Source organism: Mus pahari, chromosome 18 (genome assembly GCF_900095145.1).
Source record: "Mus pahari chromosome 18, PAHARI_EIJ_v1.1, whole genome shotgun sequence".
Lineage (NCBI taxonomy): Eukaryota > Metazoa > Chordata > Mammalia > Rodentia > Muridae > Mus > Mus pahari.
Window position 1 is genome coordinate 56,382,142 of NC_034607.1, and position 14,997 is coordinate 56,397,138.

The 14,997-nt window shown below is 35.5% G+C and overlaps 1 protein-coding gene and 1 non-coding gene across 28 annotated transcripts in view; one reads left to right on the plus strand and one right to left on the minus strand.

Annotated features, from left to right (window-relative positions):
* Positions 1-14,997, minus strand: part of Nrxn1 (neurexin 1) — a 1,070,033-nt gene that overhangs the window by 953,184 nt on the left and 101,852 nt on the right. For 14 of the 27 annotated variants that reach the window (XM_029531578.1, XM_029531580.1, XM_029531575.1 and 11 more), the window contains 2 exons: positions 13,745-13,774; positions 12,988-12,999 (listed from right to left, as the gene is read on the minus strand). The exons of 7 other annotated variants lie outside the window; for them this stretch is intronic. In XM_029531578.1, coding sequence (XP_029387438.1) covers positions 12,988-12,999; positions 13,745-13,774 — 42 coding nt within the window. The remainder of the gene's footprint in view (positions 1-12,987; positions 13,000-13,744; positions 13,775-14,997) is intronic. 6 more of the 27 variants (XM_029531581.1, XM_029531577.1, XM_029531592.1 and 3 more) reach the window with 1 other exon arrangement.
* On the plus strand, positions 4,402-4,508 carry LOC115062543. The gene has a single exon (XR_003842485.1). It is a non-coding gene; the product is annotated as a U6 spliceosomal RNA (small nuclear RNA).

Consider the following 14,997-nt stretch of genomic DNA (forward strand, 5'->3'; position numbering starts at 1 on the left):
GCAGGCAGGTAGATCAATGGAATAGATTTGAAGACCCAGAAATGAACNTATGGTCACTTGATCTTTAACAAGGGATCTAAAACCATCCAGTGGAAAAAATGACAGCATTTTCAACATATGGTGCAGGCTCAACTGGTGGTTAGCATGTAGAAGAAGGCAAGTTGATCCAATCTTTCCTCCTTGTACAAAGCTCAAGTCCAAGTGTATCAAGGACCTTCGCATAAAACCAGATACACTGATACGTATAGAAAAGAAAGTGGGAACAAGCCCTGCTTTCAAACAAATGGGCACAGGAGAAAAATCCCTGAACAGAACACCAATGGCTTGTGATGTAAGATCAAGAATTGACAAATGAGATCGCATAAAATTGCAAAGCTTCTGTAAGGCAAAGGACACTGTTAAAAAGACAAAAAGGCTACCAACAGATTGGAAAATGGTCTTCACCAATGCTACATCCAATAGAGGGCTGATATGCAATATATACAAAGAACTCAAGAAGTTAGACTCCAGAGAAACAAATAACCCTATTAAAAATGGGGTGCAGAGCTAAACAAATAATTTTCAACCAAGGACTGCCGAATGGCTGAGAAGCACCTAAAAAAATGTTCAACATCCATAGTCATAAGGAAAATGCAAATCAAAACAACCCTGAGATTCCACCTCATACCAGTTAGAATGGCTAAGATCAAAAACTCAGGTGACAGCAGATGGTGGTGAGAATATGGAAAAACAGGAACACTCCTCCATTGCTGGTGGGATTGCAAGCTGGTACAACCAGTCTGGAAATCAGTTTGGCAGTTCCTCAGAAATTTGGACTACCTGAGGACCCATCAATACCACTCCTGGGCATATACCCAGAAGATGCTCCAACATATGATAAGGACACATGTTCCACTATAATCTTTTTTTAAAGAGGCAAAGCAGTTAACTAAAGAAGTCAAAAGCAACCTGAGCATTTTCTTGTAAAGCAATTAGAATAAATGTCTCATTTGATTATATTAAAACTATTGTTAGTAAGACTTGATACCTTATTCAAGGAAATTTTTGTTGGTAAAGAAAAGTATCTTGCCTGTTTAATTTAAACTCATGAAGGGTTAGAACCTTTCTTTGCTCAGTATCATTCAAAAATTTATCTCAGTTATGTTGTAAAGGTTTGTCTTTTTCACTTAGGCAACAGGAAAATAAACGTCTGCATTGGTCTGGGGATATAGCTGGTTTAAGTGTCTACTCTAGTATAGAGGAAGCTCTGTGTCTGGTCCCTAGCAAGTCCTAAAACCAAGTGTGGTGCTGAATGCTTCTCATCTCAGCACTTAGGTACTGGATTTAGGAGGATCAGAAACTCAAAATCATCCTCAGTCACATAGAAAAAACAAGTTTAGCCCAGACTACCTAAGACCCTACACAAGACATACACTACATACATACATACATACATACATACATACATACATACATACATACATACATGGATATGTGTATAAATGTCTTACGTAAAACAAAGATTTATATGTATGTGGGAATATTATCATTTCTGACAGTGTCTTTCCTATTACTTAATTTCTGAATATCTGAAGTTACTGAGACTTAAATGTGTACATACTCAGGACTAGTAGAATTTTTTTGTGCTTGTCTTTTATTTATATGGTACAAAAAGTTTCCTTGAAAGCAACTTCATTTTAATCAATAGATATCCAATTCTCCATGTGTTTTAGGTTAATACTCACTGTCCCCTACAAATACATATTTTGACACTTTAATATTTGGTTTTTACAATAAAACAGGTAGTTTTACCTGAAATTTCCAAAAATGGAGATGATACTTCAAAAGGCCAAATAACTTAACTGAAGACTCATAGCTAATAATGGTTTGCAGCCTGGTTGTGGATATGCTCCACTCCAATTTGCATGATTCAGACTTTGCATCAACTATTTCTTGGGCTTTGGATAATGAGAGGTGTAGTGCATAATTTTTATTGAGGTTTGTTATCTCCCTTGAATCACACCTCTTGTCATCAATACAAACAACCTTGTCTGTAAAGTTGTAACTGTTTAATAAAAAAACAAACATCAATGCTATCCTGCTAGATAATCTTATAACAGAAGTAGGTCCAATATTAGAGCACTTGATGACTAGTTTGGTCTAGAAGTGACAGTGTTTCAGTGTGTGAATATTTACTATTGACATAGGTAATCCTTTACTCATTAAATATAGATTTATTTTTATCATGTGCCACTTCCTGTGAGTTATGCCACAACCATGGAAGTGAATTGACGGCTTCCAACTCTGCAGAGACCTCAATAAGGCTGACCAAAGGACTCTACAGTGTCACCTAATACATTTCATTCACAATAAAATGCCCTTGTCTATTGTCCCATACCACCAGATCACTAAGGACAAATGCATTCCTTATGTGATGTGGCACTTTCAGATTATTTTATGATAGGTTTTTTTTTTTTCTCCAGCAGGGCCATACTACTGAGAGATTTACCTTTCCTGAGGATATAATGTCTACTGTCCCCTCAAATTACAAGAGATATGCAACCATCCCTAGAAACAGCTTTCTAGATCCTGAAGGCCCTCTCCAGCAACTATAATTACTATTCCATATCTACTCTACCCAGAGAAATAAACAATTCCTTAGGCTCATATTATCTAAAAGATAGTTTTTTCCTGCCTAGAGAGGTGCTCAGCCTTGTGATCTTCAGCCTGTTTTTTCTTGTGCACATATTTTCTTTAACCACTTAAATACTTAGCATTTGGAAAGCAAAAAAACATTTGGCTAAATTGGTAGCAGCTACCCTGTGATTTAAATCTTCTTATGAAGAAGTTTGCTGCTTTGTTTCATTTATTTTGTTTTAAGTACAGAACTCAAAACTGCCATGAACCTATTAAAAAAAAAAAACACTCTCTTAAATGTCGTGAAAAGGTTTATATTTAGAAATTATAAGAACTACTGTGTCAAAGCACAGGGAATTGTGTCAAGGTTGGACTGATGTGTGAACAGCTGATCATATGTCAGAACAGGTGCGAGTAATACTTGAGTGATTTGCTTAGAGTGTCCTCTGAAGTCGTTATTTCCTTTGGTTAAGGAGTGTCATATTTCTAATAGTTGAAGAAAAAGGACAATGGAGCTTAGCCTAAAAGCCTATTGGCATTCTTCCTATATATAATGGCAGGACAAAAATAAAACAGAATGGTATTCATGTTCATTTGCTCAACAGCAAGAGTTCTTTGATCACCACTTCCTAACTTCTCTATTCTTTTTATCTCATTGAATCTAACTTTTATTAATTACATGAAAGAAAATGTCTCTAATCACAGAAAGTACAGTGTGTCAATATAAACTCAACTGTGGGTCAAGCAATTGGAAATGCAGTTGCCTTTGACTGTGGGTCAGGGATATAATTCTTTCATTTCAGTCACTAAAAAGACAGTTATAACAAGCCACGAAAATTATTTTGGGTCAGTGCAGTTTCAAAATCATTAGCTATAATTAATCCTTGCCAATTTCTGGAAGATTTTGTTACTAGGAATGTTTGAAAAGCCCCAGCTATCTATCTTGTATTCTAAGTCTTTCCAGCCAAGAGGAGTAACAATTGACCAATTTACAGATTTCCATCCCTTTGGCAGCATGCTAGCTCAATCTAAATTTGGTTGCGTCTTTAAGTGGATAATTTATTTTTCTCCAAATGTGTACAATCTTTATAATGCCAACTAAAGATAATCAAGTAGGAAGCTGGGTCAACTGACCATGTAAATTTGGCCAAAAAATAAAATAAAATATGGCTTTAACACCCCTTATTAAAAATACGCAGTTTTGATTTTCTCAATGATCTAATTCATAGCCTTGGTGGCATAATTTCATAGATTGTATCTGTGTTACATAATAAAATGATTGCAAAACAAAAACGAAAACCTCTTGATTCACAACTCTAGGAATATCCTAAATTTTACTTAGCTAGAAGTAAATACAAATGATTCCCGGATCTTCAGCTGTGTCAATTCTGAGTGTTCCATCCTGTAGTCCATAAACACTATAAAGGAAAATAAGCCAATAAGAGGCAGGGCTTTATTTGATACATATAAAAGGCTTTTACTGTAAGTATGTATAAGTTGACAGTGCAAAGCCTTAACCTGGGAAAGACTAACTGTTATTGGTGTGGTTATATTTCTTATGGTCACAAAAGCATCCATTGTGAAAAGCACTGCTATTAACAGCCTGTGTAACAGCGCACCATTCTGACTCCTAGTAGCCAGGACTAGGACTGCAGACACCCCCTCCTTCTCCACACCGCTCTCTTCTGCTTCTCTCAGGCTTCTCTCTCCATTCTTCCCCCATCTACCTCCTCTTTCCCGAGCTCCAGTTCCTTCTCTTTAAAAAGGACAAAAATATGACATTTAGTGCACGCTTTGGCAGCACATATACTAAAATTGGAACAATACAGAGAAGATTAGCATGGTGCCTGTGCAAAGATGACACACAAATTCATGAAGCATTCCATATATTTTGTACATATACACAATGGAGTACTACTCAGCTATTAAAAACAACGAATTTATGAAATTCTTAGGCAAATGAATATATCTGGAGGATATCATCCTGAGTGAGGTAACCCAATCACAAAAGAACTCACTTGATATGCACTCACTGATAAGTGGATATTAACCCGGAAACCTAGAATACCGAAGATACAATCTCCAAAACACACAAAAAATAAGAAGGAAGACCAACACGTGGATACTTCATTCCTCCCCAAAATAGGGAATAAAATACCCATGAAAGAAGTTGCAGAGAAAAAGTCTGGAGCTAAGACGAAAGGATGGACCATCCAGAGACTGCCCCATCCGGGGGTCCATCCCATAATCAGCCACCAAACGCAGACACTATTGCATATGCCAGCAAGAACTTCCTGAAAGGACACTGATATAGCTATCTCTTGTGAGGCTATGCCAGTGCTGGGCAAATATAGAAGTGGATGCCCACAATTATCTATAGGATAGAACACAGAGACCCCAATGGAGGAGCTAGAGAAATTACCCAAGGAACTGAAGGGGTCTGCAACCCTATAGGTGGAACAACAATATGAACTAATCAGTACCCCCAGAGCTCGTGTCTCTAGCTGCATATATAGCAAAAGAGAACTTAGTGAGCCTTCGTTGAGAAGAGAGGCCCCTTGGTCTTGCAAACTTTATATGCCCCAGTACAGGGGAATGCCAGGGTGAAGAAGTGGGAGTGACTGGGCAGGGGAGCAGAGTGTGGGAAGGGCATAGGGGACATTCGGGATAGCATTTGAAATGTAAATGAGGAAAATATCTAAAAAAATATTAAAAAAATATGACATTTATATTTTGTAACATGACCTTACACTCTGCAGTCTTATTCATGTTTTGGAGCTTTCTTAGCCTCCTGTTCATCAATTCAGGTTCTACATCTGAAACCTAATAGCTGCTGACCTAGACTCCTTCTCAATCCCAATTAACTCATCTCTAGACTTGTCAAAGCTGAAAGTCAATCTTACCATGGGTATGGGTAGCTATCTGTGAATTTGACGGTAAGGAATCTTACTTTTTTGAGTGAGAGGCATAATCTGAGCTACTTGATAACTTCATTTTTCAAATTCTCGCTCTGGTGAAAAATCATCAAAAGGTATTTCCTAAGCCGGGCGTGGTGGTGTACGCCTTTAATCCCAGCACTCGGGAGGCAGAGGCAGGTGGATTTCTGAGTTCGAGGCCAGCCTGGTCTACAGAGTGAGTACCAGGACAGCCAGGGCTAAACGAAGAAACCCTGTCTCAAAAAAAAAAAAAGATATTTCATGAATAGATCACAAAGAGACAAGCTCTTTGAAAGCAAGCTTCCAGATGCCATGTTCACCCCTACACAGTCATGGGGACACACAAGCAAGAATTGAGTCTTATGGAAATACTCATTTAAAATGACTGCATGAAATTTTAAAGTAAAATCTGACATTTAGAGGAAAGGCTTCCAAATTACTACTAAAGCCCCAAAAGTCTCCTCGAGGGAACAGGAGATAGAAAGGCTCTCTGCAACCTGCTAGCCCAGTGAGGAGACAGGAGACAGAAAGGCTCTCTGCGAGCCCAGTGAGGAGACTCTGCCTTTATTAGGCTTGTTGCTGTCTTGTTTTGTTTTTATCCTGGAAGAAAGGAAGGACAAACATTGAAAATTAGTCTCCTATGAGACATCAAAAGTAATTTCTAAGTATAATTTAAAATAAAATCTTTACAAATTGTTCAATCTGCCAGACTATTATAAACAAATACTGAGAATTACAGAGGCATCAGCTTCTAATTCTCTATTGCATATGCTCTCAATATGATGCACTATTGGATGCTCAAAGCTTCTTATAACCTAAAATAAACTCAGCATGATAAATAATAATAAGGTATTTATATTATAGAAAGAAGATAATAAAATAATGGCACCATGTTTGATAAGCTTTGGATCATTCACTTTCAAAAATCATTTAATTCAAATGGAAGTAATAACTTTTTCTGTTCTTGCCAATAAATAGGTTTCTAAAAACATTTGCATCTTACCATCACCTTCAGATATAGATTATTTTGTAGACACATATTATAAATTTAGATACTTGAGGTTAGAATTTTCTGAATTGTTTGTTCTGTTTTGTTTGTTTTGCTTTTGTTGTTGTTATTGCTGTTTGTTTGTTTGTTTTGTTGATTTGTTTGAGATAAGAACTTACAGTATAGAAGTATGGATCAGGCTCTCCTGGAACATATGGCAATCCTCTTGCATCAGCTTCCTGATACTGGGTTACAGGCCTGATTAGAAGGGTAAATAGTTTATTTAAGCTCATGAGAGAACGAATATGGAGCCTGCATCCAGGTTTGGGAATTCATGACTCTTACCCACCATAGCCTGCTGCTTCCAGATTTCACTACCCTAAACTGAAGACTTGAAAACGAGATGTTATGGATCCTGGACAATGTTTTACAATTTTCCTCAAAATTTATCTTGCAAAAAAATCAGACAAAGACCAGTCTCATCATTATTCCTATAGAATTGGAGGAATATCATTGAAATGTCTATAAGGCTCATTTTTTAGTGACTATTTCAGTTTGGTGTTCACAAAGTCTCCCATATCACAGTAAGCAGAATCTCTGCTGACACTAAGGTATACCTGATGCTTCTTAACTTGATTTTTAATGATTTCTGCTCACAGATTCTATGATATTTAACGTTCTGTTTATATTAACTAATTAGAGGAATCATATAATAAAATTATATATATAATATGATCTTATATATTATATATATAATTTTATTATACGATTCCTTATATATAAGATTAAATATATATATGATTAAAAATATTGAGATAAACAAAACTTTTGCCATTTGATACTAATAATTTTAATAGATAATAACTTTAGAAAAGAGAATGAATATTGTTTTAACTACATTATATTAAAATATAAATGTAGTTTGCAGCATTTTTCAGGCAAGCATGAAACACTTCCAGTTGTACAATTTCATCTGTAGACAAATACCATGGACAATTTCTTCTATGTTCCATGAACAGATGTTAATCTTCTGTAAGTCTAATAAAATTCTTAATCAATATTTAAATAAATGACTATGAACAGGATTTACAATGACATGGGGAATTTCTCTTTATAAGCTTTACATTACAAAGAATGAAAGCAGTTGATATTCACTATTTCTAAACACAATGCTATAAGTTAAATCATAGAAATGGCAAACAAACATATGTTCTTAAAGTGACTTGTTTTAACTGCACACTGAGTTAATGGACATTAAAATAAAGATGAAATGAGAGGCCACATTGTGTGGTCAGAGAGCCCCTCTGCTGCTCATAAGGACCAAGTGTATGTTTAAATTTCTTCTGTTTCCCAGTTCTGTGGCTGTGAATAAGAGTGATCCGGAAGTGCGGTGGTAGAGTCCACAATGCCAGACAGCTGAAGAAAAATTATGCCATAGTGTCCACAAATGAAAAAACAAGGTTTCAATTCAGTAAGATGATGTCACAATGGGCATGATTCTGAACAATAAAGATTACTTAATATTAGGGATCTAAAGGAGAAAATGTGATTTAAGGATCTATACAAGATAAAATATGATTATTTCATAATTGAATTGGAAATTTGTTCCACAGTACAATAAATTTAGTAGTTCTAAAAGCTAATGCACATCAGGATGCTGTTGAACAGACATCAATTACTGCACAGTGTTCCTCTGTGGCAAAAGAAGAGTTTAAGAGACAGTAGCAAAGACCATAGAAGGGTTAGATTAGAGTGCCAGTGTCTTCCCAAAAGTTACTTGGTAGAATTGGTGATGGACGCAGGAAGAACTTAGGGACGCTATTGGATTACAATGGACGGCTCACAAATGGAGTTTTGTCCAATACAAAATTCCAGAGATCCCACTGCCACCTCGCAGGATTTAAGAACACAAGAATAAGGTGCCCTAGAACCTTATATAATTCTTTTATAGCCACCATAGTTTTAGAGTGCGTCAGCCCTCACCACAAAACAAATGTCCTCACACTTTGCCATTGAATTTTACAAGCTCTAAAATTGTAACAAATGAATTTTTGTTTAGAAAATCTGTGTCATTTTGTTACATCATTATGACTGAACTAACACATAAACAAGAGGGAGAAAAACCACAGACAGGTTTGCCTGTTTATACTCATAATATCACATTTATTTTAAGAGTGAGCTTAATAGAATATCATGGCATGATATCACAGACAATTTTGAAACAGTACAGTATTGAACGCTGTCATCAACTGTTAAGGAATCCAGGTATTCATTTTGAAAAAAAAAGTTTTAGTTGTGTTTAATGTTTATGCTGACTTAACGCCTAATATCACCAATATCCCAGGGATAATGGATTTTTAAATATGTGAACATACATTTTATAGTTTGACTTATAAAACTTTGGTCATCTCTAAACGTCTGGTATCATGAATAATCAAATAATAAATGTCCCAATTTTTGGCATATAGGAGTTAAGGAAATTAGAAAAATCTGGCAGAAATCACAGAGACACCATGTGACATGGTAGAGCTGGATTTTATAGAAGTCATATAACTGTTGTCTCATTAACAAAATGTTTTAAAATAAAATTTTATTATTGTTCTCTGTGGCAGAAAATGACATTAAAAATTTGAAAACCTATCAAAGGGATCATCCCTGGAAAAAAAATTAATCTTCCCTTTTCCAGTTACTATCAACAGCCTGATCCCTTTCCTTCTAAGTGTGAAGACTAGAGAATTAAATATCATAATGTCTTGACCACATTTTTCTTTAGTGATTCTCCGCTCAAGATAACAGAAATGATTTCTTACTGATCCATTGGTAAGTAGACAAATAGCTTTAGGATGAAAGTTCAAAGACAAATAAAAGTTTACAGAAGGAGACAAACACATGCTGTAAAATCTCTTGCTAGTTTCTTATGGTTACTTAAAAAAAAAATGTCATCCCTTTTCTCTTTTACTTTGTCTAAGTAAATCTCACAAAGTTGAAAGATGCTCTTTCTAGTTCAAGGTGGCATTCTGCATATACTGATGTCATGAAAATGGCAAACCTACAGTAAGACAAAAATGTCCTAGAAATGCAATGGTCAACAAAACACATAACGTGTTTTGCCAAATGGAGCTTACCACTCTCGTAGGTAAAAGAGACATGAGAAAGAACAGAACACATAAGTACATAATTATAGCTACATGCTGTGAAGGGAAACACAAGCCTTCCTTAAAGGCATAGACATGTAACTAGTATTAGTAATCTTCTCTTCAGCTACTCACCAGCAATTACGGCTGGATTTGCATCTGTACTTTATTCCTGTTATTCTTTATTTAAAGAGTCATTCTTTCAGAAAACTAGTAGAGCAAACTCCAAATAAATAAATTAAAAATAAACAGTTGTTGAAGTATTCTGAATAGTTTCAGAAGACACACATATGCACATGTAACCTGTGCAATTGTGCACACGTGAACACATACACACACACACACACACACATACAGAAATAGAGGGAGGGAGAGAAACACTAAATTTCTAGGAAAGTTGCTAAATTAAGATTCTAAGCAAAAACTGAATGAATTAACATGTTTAGTGATGCTAAGCATAATGCCATTGATAATTTTCAAGTGAAAAATGTAAAATCAACAACAGTATACAATACCCTGAAGCCTGAAGTCACATAGAGCCAGCATCAGTTAGACTTGCTCTGGGCACTGCATGAGATCTCAAAAAGAAAGCTATAAATTCATCAAAATTAAACTTATTCTTAATTATATTTAATTGAAAGTGGTATATATCCCTTTAGAAGTCATAAGCCAAATTTAAATTATTGACTCTAAAGTTTGAAACTGAATAACCAAATGACACCTGTGTACAACGATGGACCCTGAAGAGAAAGCACTAATTTCATTCACCTTGATGCTGCCATCACACAGCTAGAGTCCCTAATGTGTATCCATTAGCCATTTTTGTCATGCCCAGATGGTGAAATGTTTTTCAGATTCCAAACCCTGAATATGGTGGAAGAGGTCAGGGTCCATGAGTAAGGGAGTCCAGTGCTACCATCTGGAGGAAGAATCAGAAGGAGGAGGAGCTTAACCAAAACAATCCTCTCTTCTTACTTGCATCTTCACTATTTTCTTTAAATGAAATGCATTCATCAGTAAGTGGGCACTTAGAGTTTATTAAACAACAAAAATCCACACAAAGAAATCCAAATGATAATGATGACTGACTTTTATTCAGTTCAACTTTGCTTCTGAATACTGCCACAAAAAACGTATTAGTTTGCACAGGTTCATTTCAAAGGCTCTTAGTTCACTACACCAGGGAAAAGTGGAGTGGAGAATAGTCCAGAATCACCTAGTGATGTAAAGATTTGAGAAACATGAGTTTATAATGTGAACCAGCTATTTTTTTCATAGGCCAGATTTAGTATCTTTTAAATGCATGACTATCAACTTAGCTAATGTTGAAAGCTACAAAGGGAAGTTGGTAGACAGTGTGTTAGAGACTTCCAGCTGAGTGACACAAAGCGAGATACACTGACCGGGATTCATGCCATTGTTAAATTGCTACACATTATGCTGCTGTCTTACTAAGTTATGCTCTGTACACTAACTTTTTCATGTGGTATGTTGACAGGCTATGTCACAAAGTCACAGAAGTACTTTCTGATCTAGAATGTAGATTTGATAAGCTCATTCACAGTGAGATTAATAAAGCATGTTTTTTTATCTTTATATATCTAAAATAGTAATGGCAACTACTCTGATATTCAAAATACCCACTCCAATTTAACATCAAATACATACATCAAATATGAATGATCTTTTTAAAATAAATGAAATAGAATAATTAAGTGCTTTTCTCTGTAGCTTTGCATTGGAGAACAAAATTAGATAAAAAGTGATGAAATAAAAAAAAAATATTAGTAACGCATACCAAAAGGAACATTTGAGACTGACACAGCAAAACTGCAGTGACATTCACCATTAATTAAACCCAATAGATACCAGTTGGATACAAAGATTAACTATTTCATTTGTTTAGTTATATAATTAGCAAAGTATTTTGATTTATTATTAAAATAGTTATTTAGTATATGGATGAGAGTATATACTTAAAATCTATGTTTATACATTTATACAAATATGTGCATACACAGATACAAACACTTTGTACTAACAGGAAAGCAAAACACAATTTCTTACATGTGATCTGAAACCCTGTGTCCATATAGAAAAATGTGTAGAACATTGGGACCCATTCTCTGGATTTGTCAGTTAGTGGAAGGGTGGCCTCAGGCAAAGGTTTAGGAAATGTCCCAGTGACTCACAGATCTTTGAGAGAACTAATGGAGCTACCATTGGCACAATTACTTCAGACTCAAAGCAAAATGTACTTGTGTAATTGGAAATGGCCAAACAAGCAAAGCTGAGGTCGGTATGCTACTGACTTTCAGAATCCAAACACTCACTATTTTACAGATTTAAACTTAAGTGTTATTTCTTAATGTTTGGCTTGTGTTCAGATGCTTTTTTGAAGCAAGTTTCATGTTAGATGATACAAATTAAAGAGGGTGGGGTTGTGAGCTAATCATCCTAATCACTATGCTAACTTGTAGCACATCACAAAGATTTATATAATTCTTGGAAACATCATATTCCTGTACTTAAGAATAATGATTAAAAGACAAAGGAAATATGAACTATTACACAATTTAAACAAATCAAGGCAGTTCTAAACATTTAACAGGGATGCCAGTCACTTGCTTCCTTTTAGTGACAATATTAAACAAAATGTAGATGGATCTAAATGGTGAATTGAGTGTGCTTCTTATATTTATTCCACATTGTCAAAGAGTACTCATACCTGTCTTACCAAGTGACACAAGAGTATGTAGCTGCTGTCAACATTCTTGAAGTTAGTATGCATAAAGAGCAAGCTTGCTTTATCTGTCTGTTTCTTTCACAATGCTGCATTTGGAACCACCATAGTGTCAATGTGCTTCTATGGCATCTAGCAGCCAACAAGGAAAGAACCAGCACAGTATAACCCTGAGGCTGTGTGGTGACAACAGTCAGAATGGACAGGGTGGGTGTGCTCAGTCAGAGTTAAATGTTTGAGGAAGATATATTTATGATTTCTACACTCTTCATTTGACTACCATTAAATGATATTTCAGGAACTGACACCACAACCTAGAGCTAATATCTAAATATACTAATTATGAAAGCAACTGACATAAAAAATTAATCTAAAAAGCAAAACATGAATATGGGAAGGGAAAGCAGAAATAATTTGATGGATTCTCTTACCTTGACTTCATAAATATTCATTTATACACATACCTACCGCCCAGTACCAATTATCAGTGTTAAAGTTCTACATACATTTGCATATTTAGACAAACTGTAATCCACACAGATGATACTAAGAAACAAAATAATGTAGTACCTTTACTTTTACCTATGCATTTGATGAAATGGATCCATGAAGAAAGGATTTCCAGACAAAGAGAATAAAGAAGAGAAAAACAACAAGAAGAATTATGAATATATGTAAACACACTGCTCTCTAAAAATTAAACAAGACAAGAAAGAATAAACAATGTTTTGAAGACAAATAGAAAGGCAGTCCATACATTCTGAAAATTCTGCCTGGTTTACAGGAAGGTACATGCAAGGGATTGGAAGCCCATGCTCATGTTAAAGATTACATGAAAGAAGGATCCCGATAGGTACAGGTAGAAAAGTATCAATTGCATGGAATGCTACAATCAGCACTCTGAAAGGCAAAGGCAAAGTTGTCGTCTGCATGTTTCCAAGCTGCCATGCATGGATGAAAAATGGACTTTTGATGTAGCAGCTTAGACTGGGTATTTTCAGACTTTAGCTACTAACTGCTCTTGGCTTTCCTTTACTGCACACACTTTTGTATTCTTATAAGTGAAGATTCCAGTCACAATTGTCTGTCTGATTTATTTGCAGATGTTATAGTGCAAGGGATGGAGGGAAACAAGTGTCACAGGAGCAAATTGATATCCAATCAACAAAAAGCAGACAAAACCGTGAAAAAAATGTGAACAAAAGCCATGGATTTCATTTGCAGCCACATCACTTCCAAGCATCCCATACTTTGCAGCAATGGTTTGAAAGCAGCTACAGAGCAAGAAAACACTGAGAGCAGAGTGGAGAAGGAGCAGAGCCCATACCTTGGTCGCCCATCATCAGGTGCGCCAGACCTTGAAGGGAAACAAGAGCACAGTCAGCAATAAACAAGGGAGCATGGGAAGACAGGGTTGTCACGGTGACAAGAATCTTCAGTGACAGACATTGTGCTTCCTTTGAGACATGTCTGTATCTCAGAGGCAAATCAAAAACATTCTTTGAACCCTTGGTTGGAATGCTTTGGGGCAAAGAGTTATAAAACTGCAAAACAAACACATACTATGCTGTGTATTCTAAGTATCAGAACAATCAAAAGATGAGATCATGATTCAAAATCCAACTGGTCCCTTAGACAGTGTAGATGCCCTTCGTGCCTTCTAATAGAATCATTTGGAACACTGTCCCCATAGGTTCAGTGATGGAATTATATTTTATAAACTCCCAAGGAATATCTTTAACAGGGGCTGGATCTGATCTTTTTCCTCTCATGAAAAAAAAAAAAAAAAAAAAAAAAAGAGCAGTTTCATAGTTAAATGAAGGTGGGAGCTTAGTCACATTGAAATGACCATGTAGAAATGTCGCCTCATCTGACACATGTAGTAAGTGATTAAACTCGTTCAAATTAGAAAACAAGTTAATTAGACATGCAGTTGAAAAACTTGGATTTAAGACACAATGTTTTAAAGAAACAACTGGTCAGATTTACATTGGTTCAATTATTTTTTCATATGAATCAAAATTATTTATCATTTTAATTAAATGTTGGTGTGTGTTCATGTTCCTTTGTGTAGCTAAGTTATACAATGTAGACATATTGTCACCAAAATTTTTCTGTGGAATTATTAATTTTTCTAAAGAAAACTACAAATAATCTTCCTGTTCCGATTGGTTTTTAAGCATATTCGTTACATGTAGCCGAGGCTACCCTCAACCACAGTCCTCATGATTCAGCCTCTCAAGTGCTGTCATGCCTAGCTCTGGGAGTTTTCTTAGTCCGGTCTTTTGCCACCTAAAACAGTGCTTTTTACTGAAAAACATGAATCTTTGTAGCTCCGTCCCAATTCAGAATAAAGCCATTATTCTTGGATTTATTTCAAGGATTTGGTTTTCAATTGCTAGTCCTAATTCAGTTCTGTTTTAATCTTTGAGCATAGGAACATCATGCACAGTTTCCCTCTCAAGTGTATTCTGATATCTGGGTAGGATAGATACAGTTAGAAATTATCATTAATCACAACATTATATAAAAACTATTAAGGTGAAGTGTAATGTTTCTGGAACATGGTATTTCTTTATA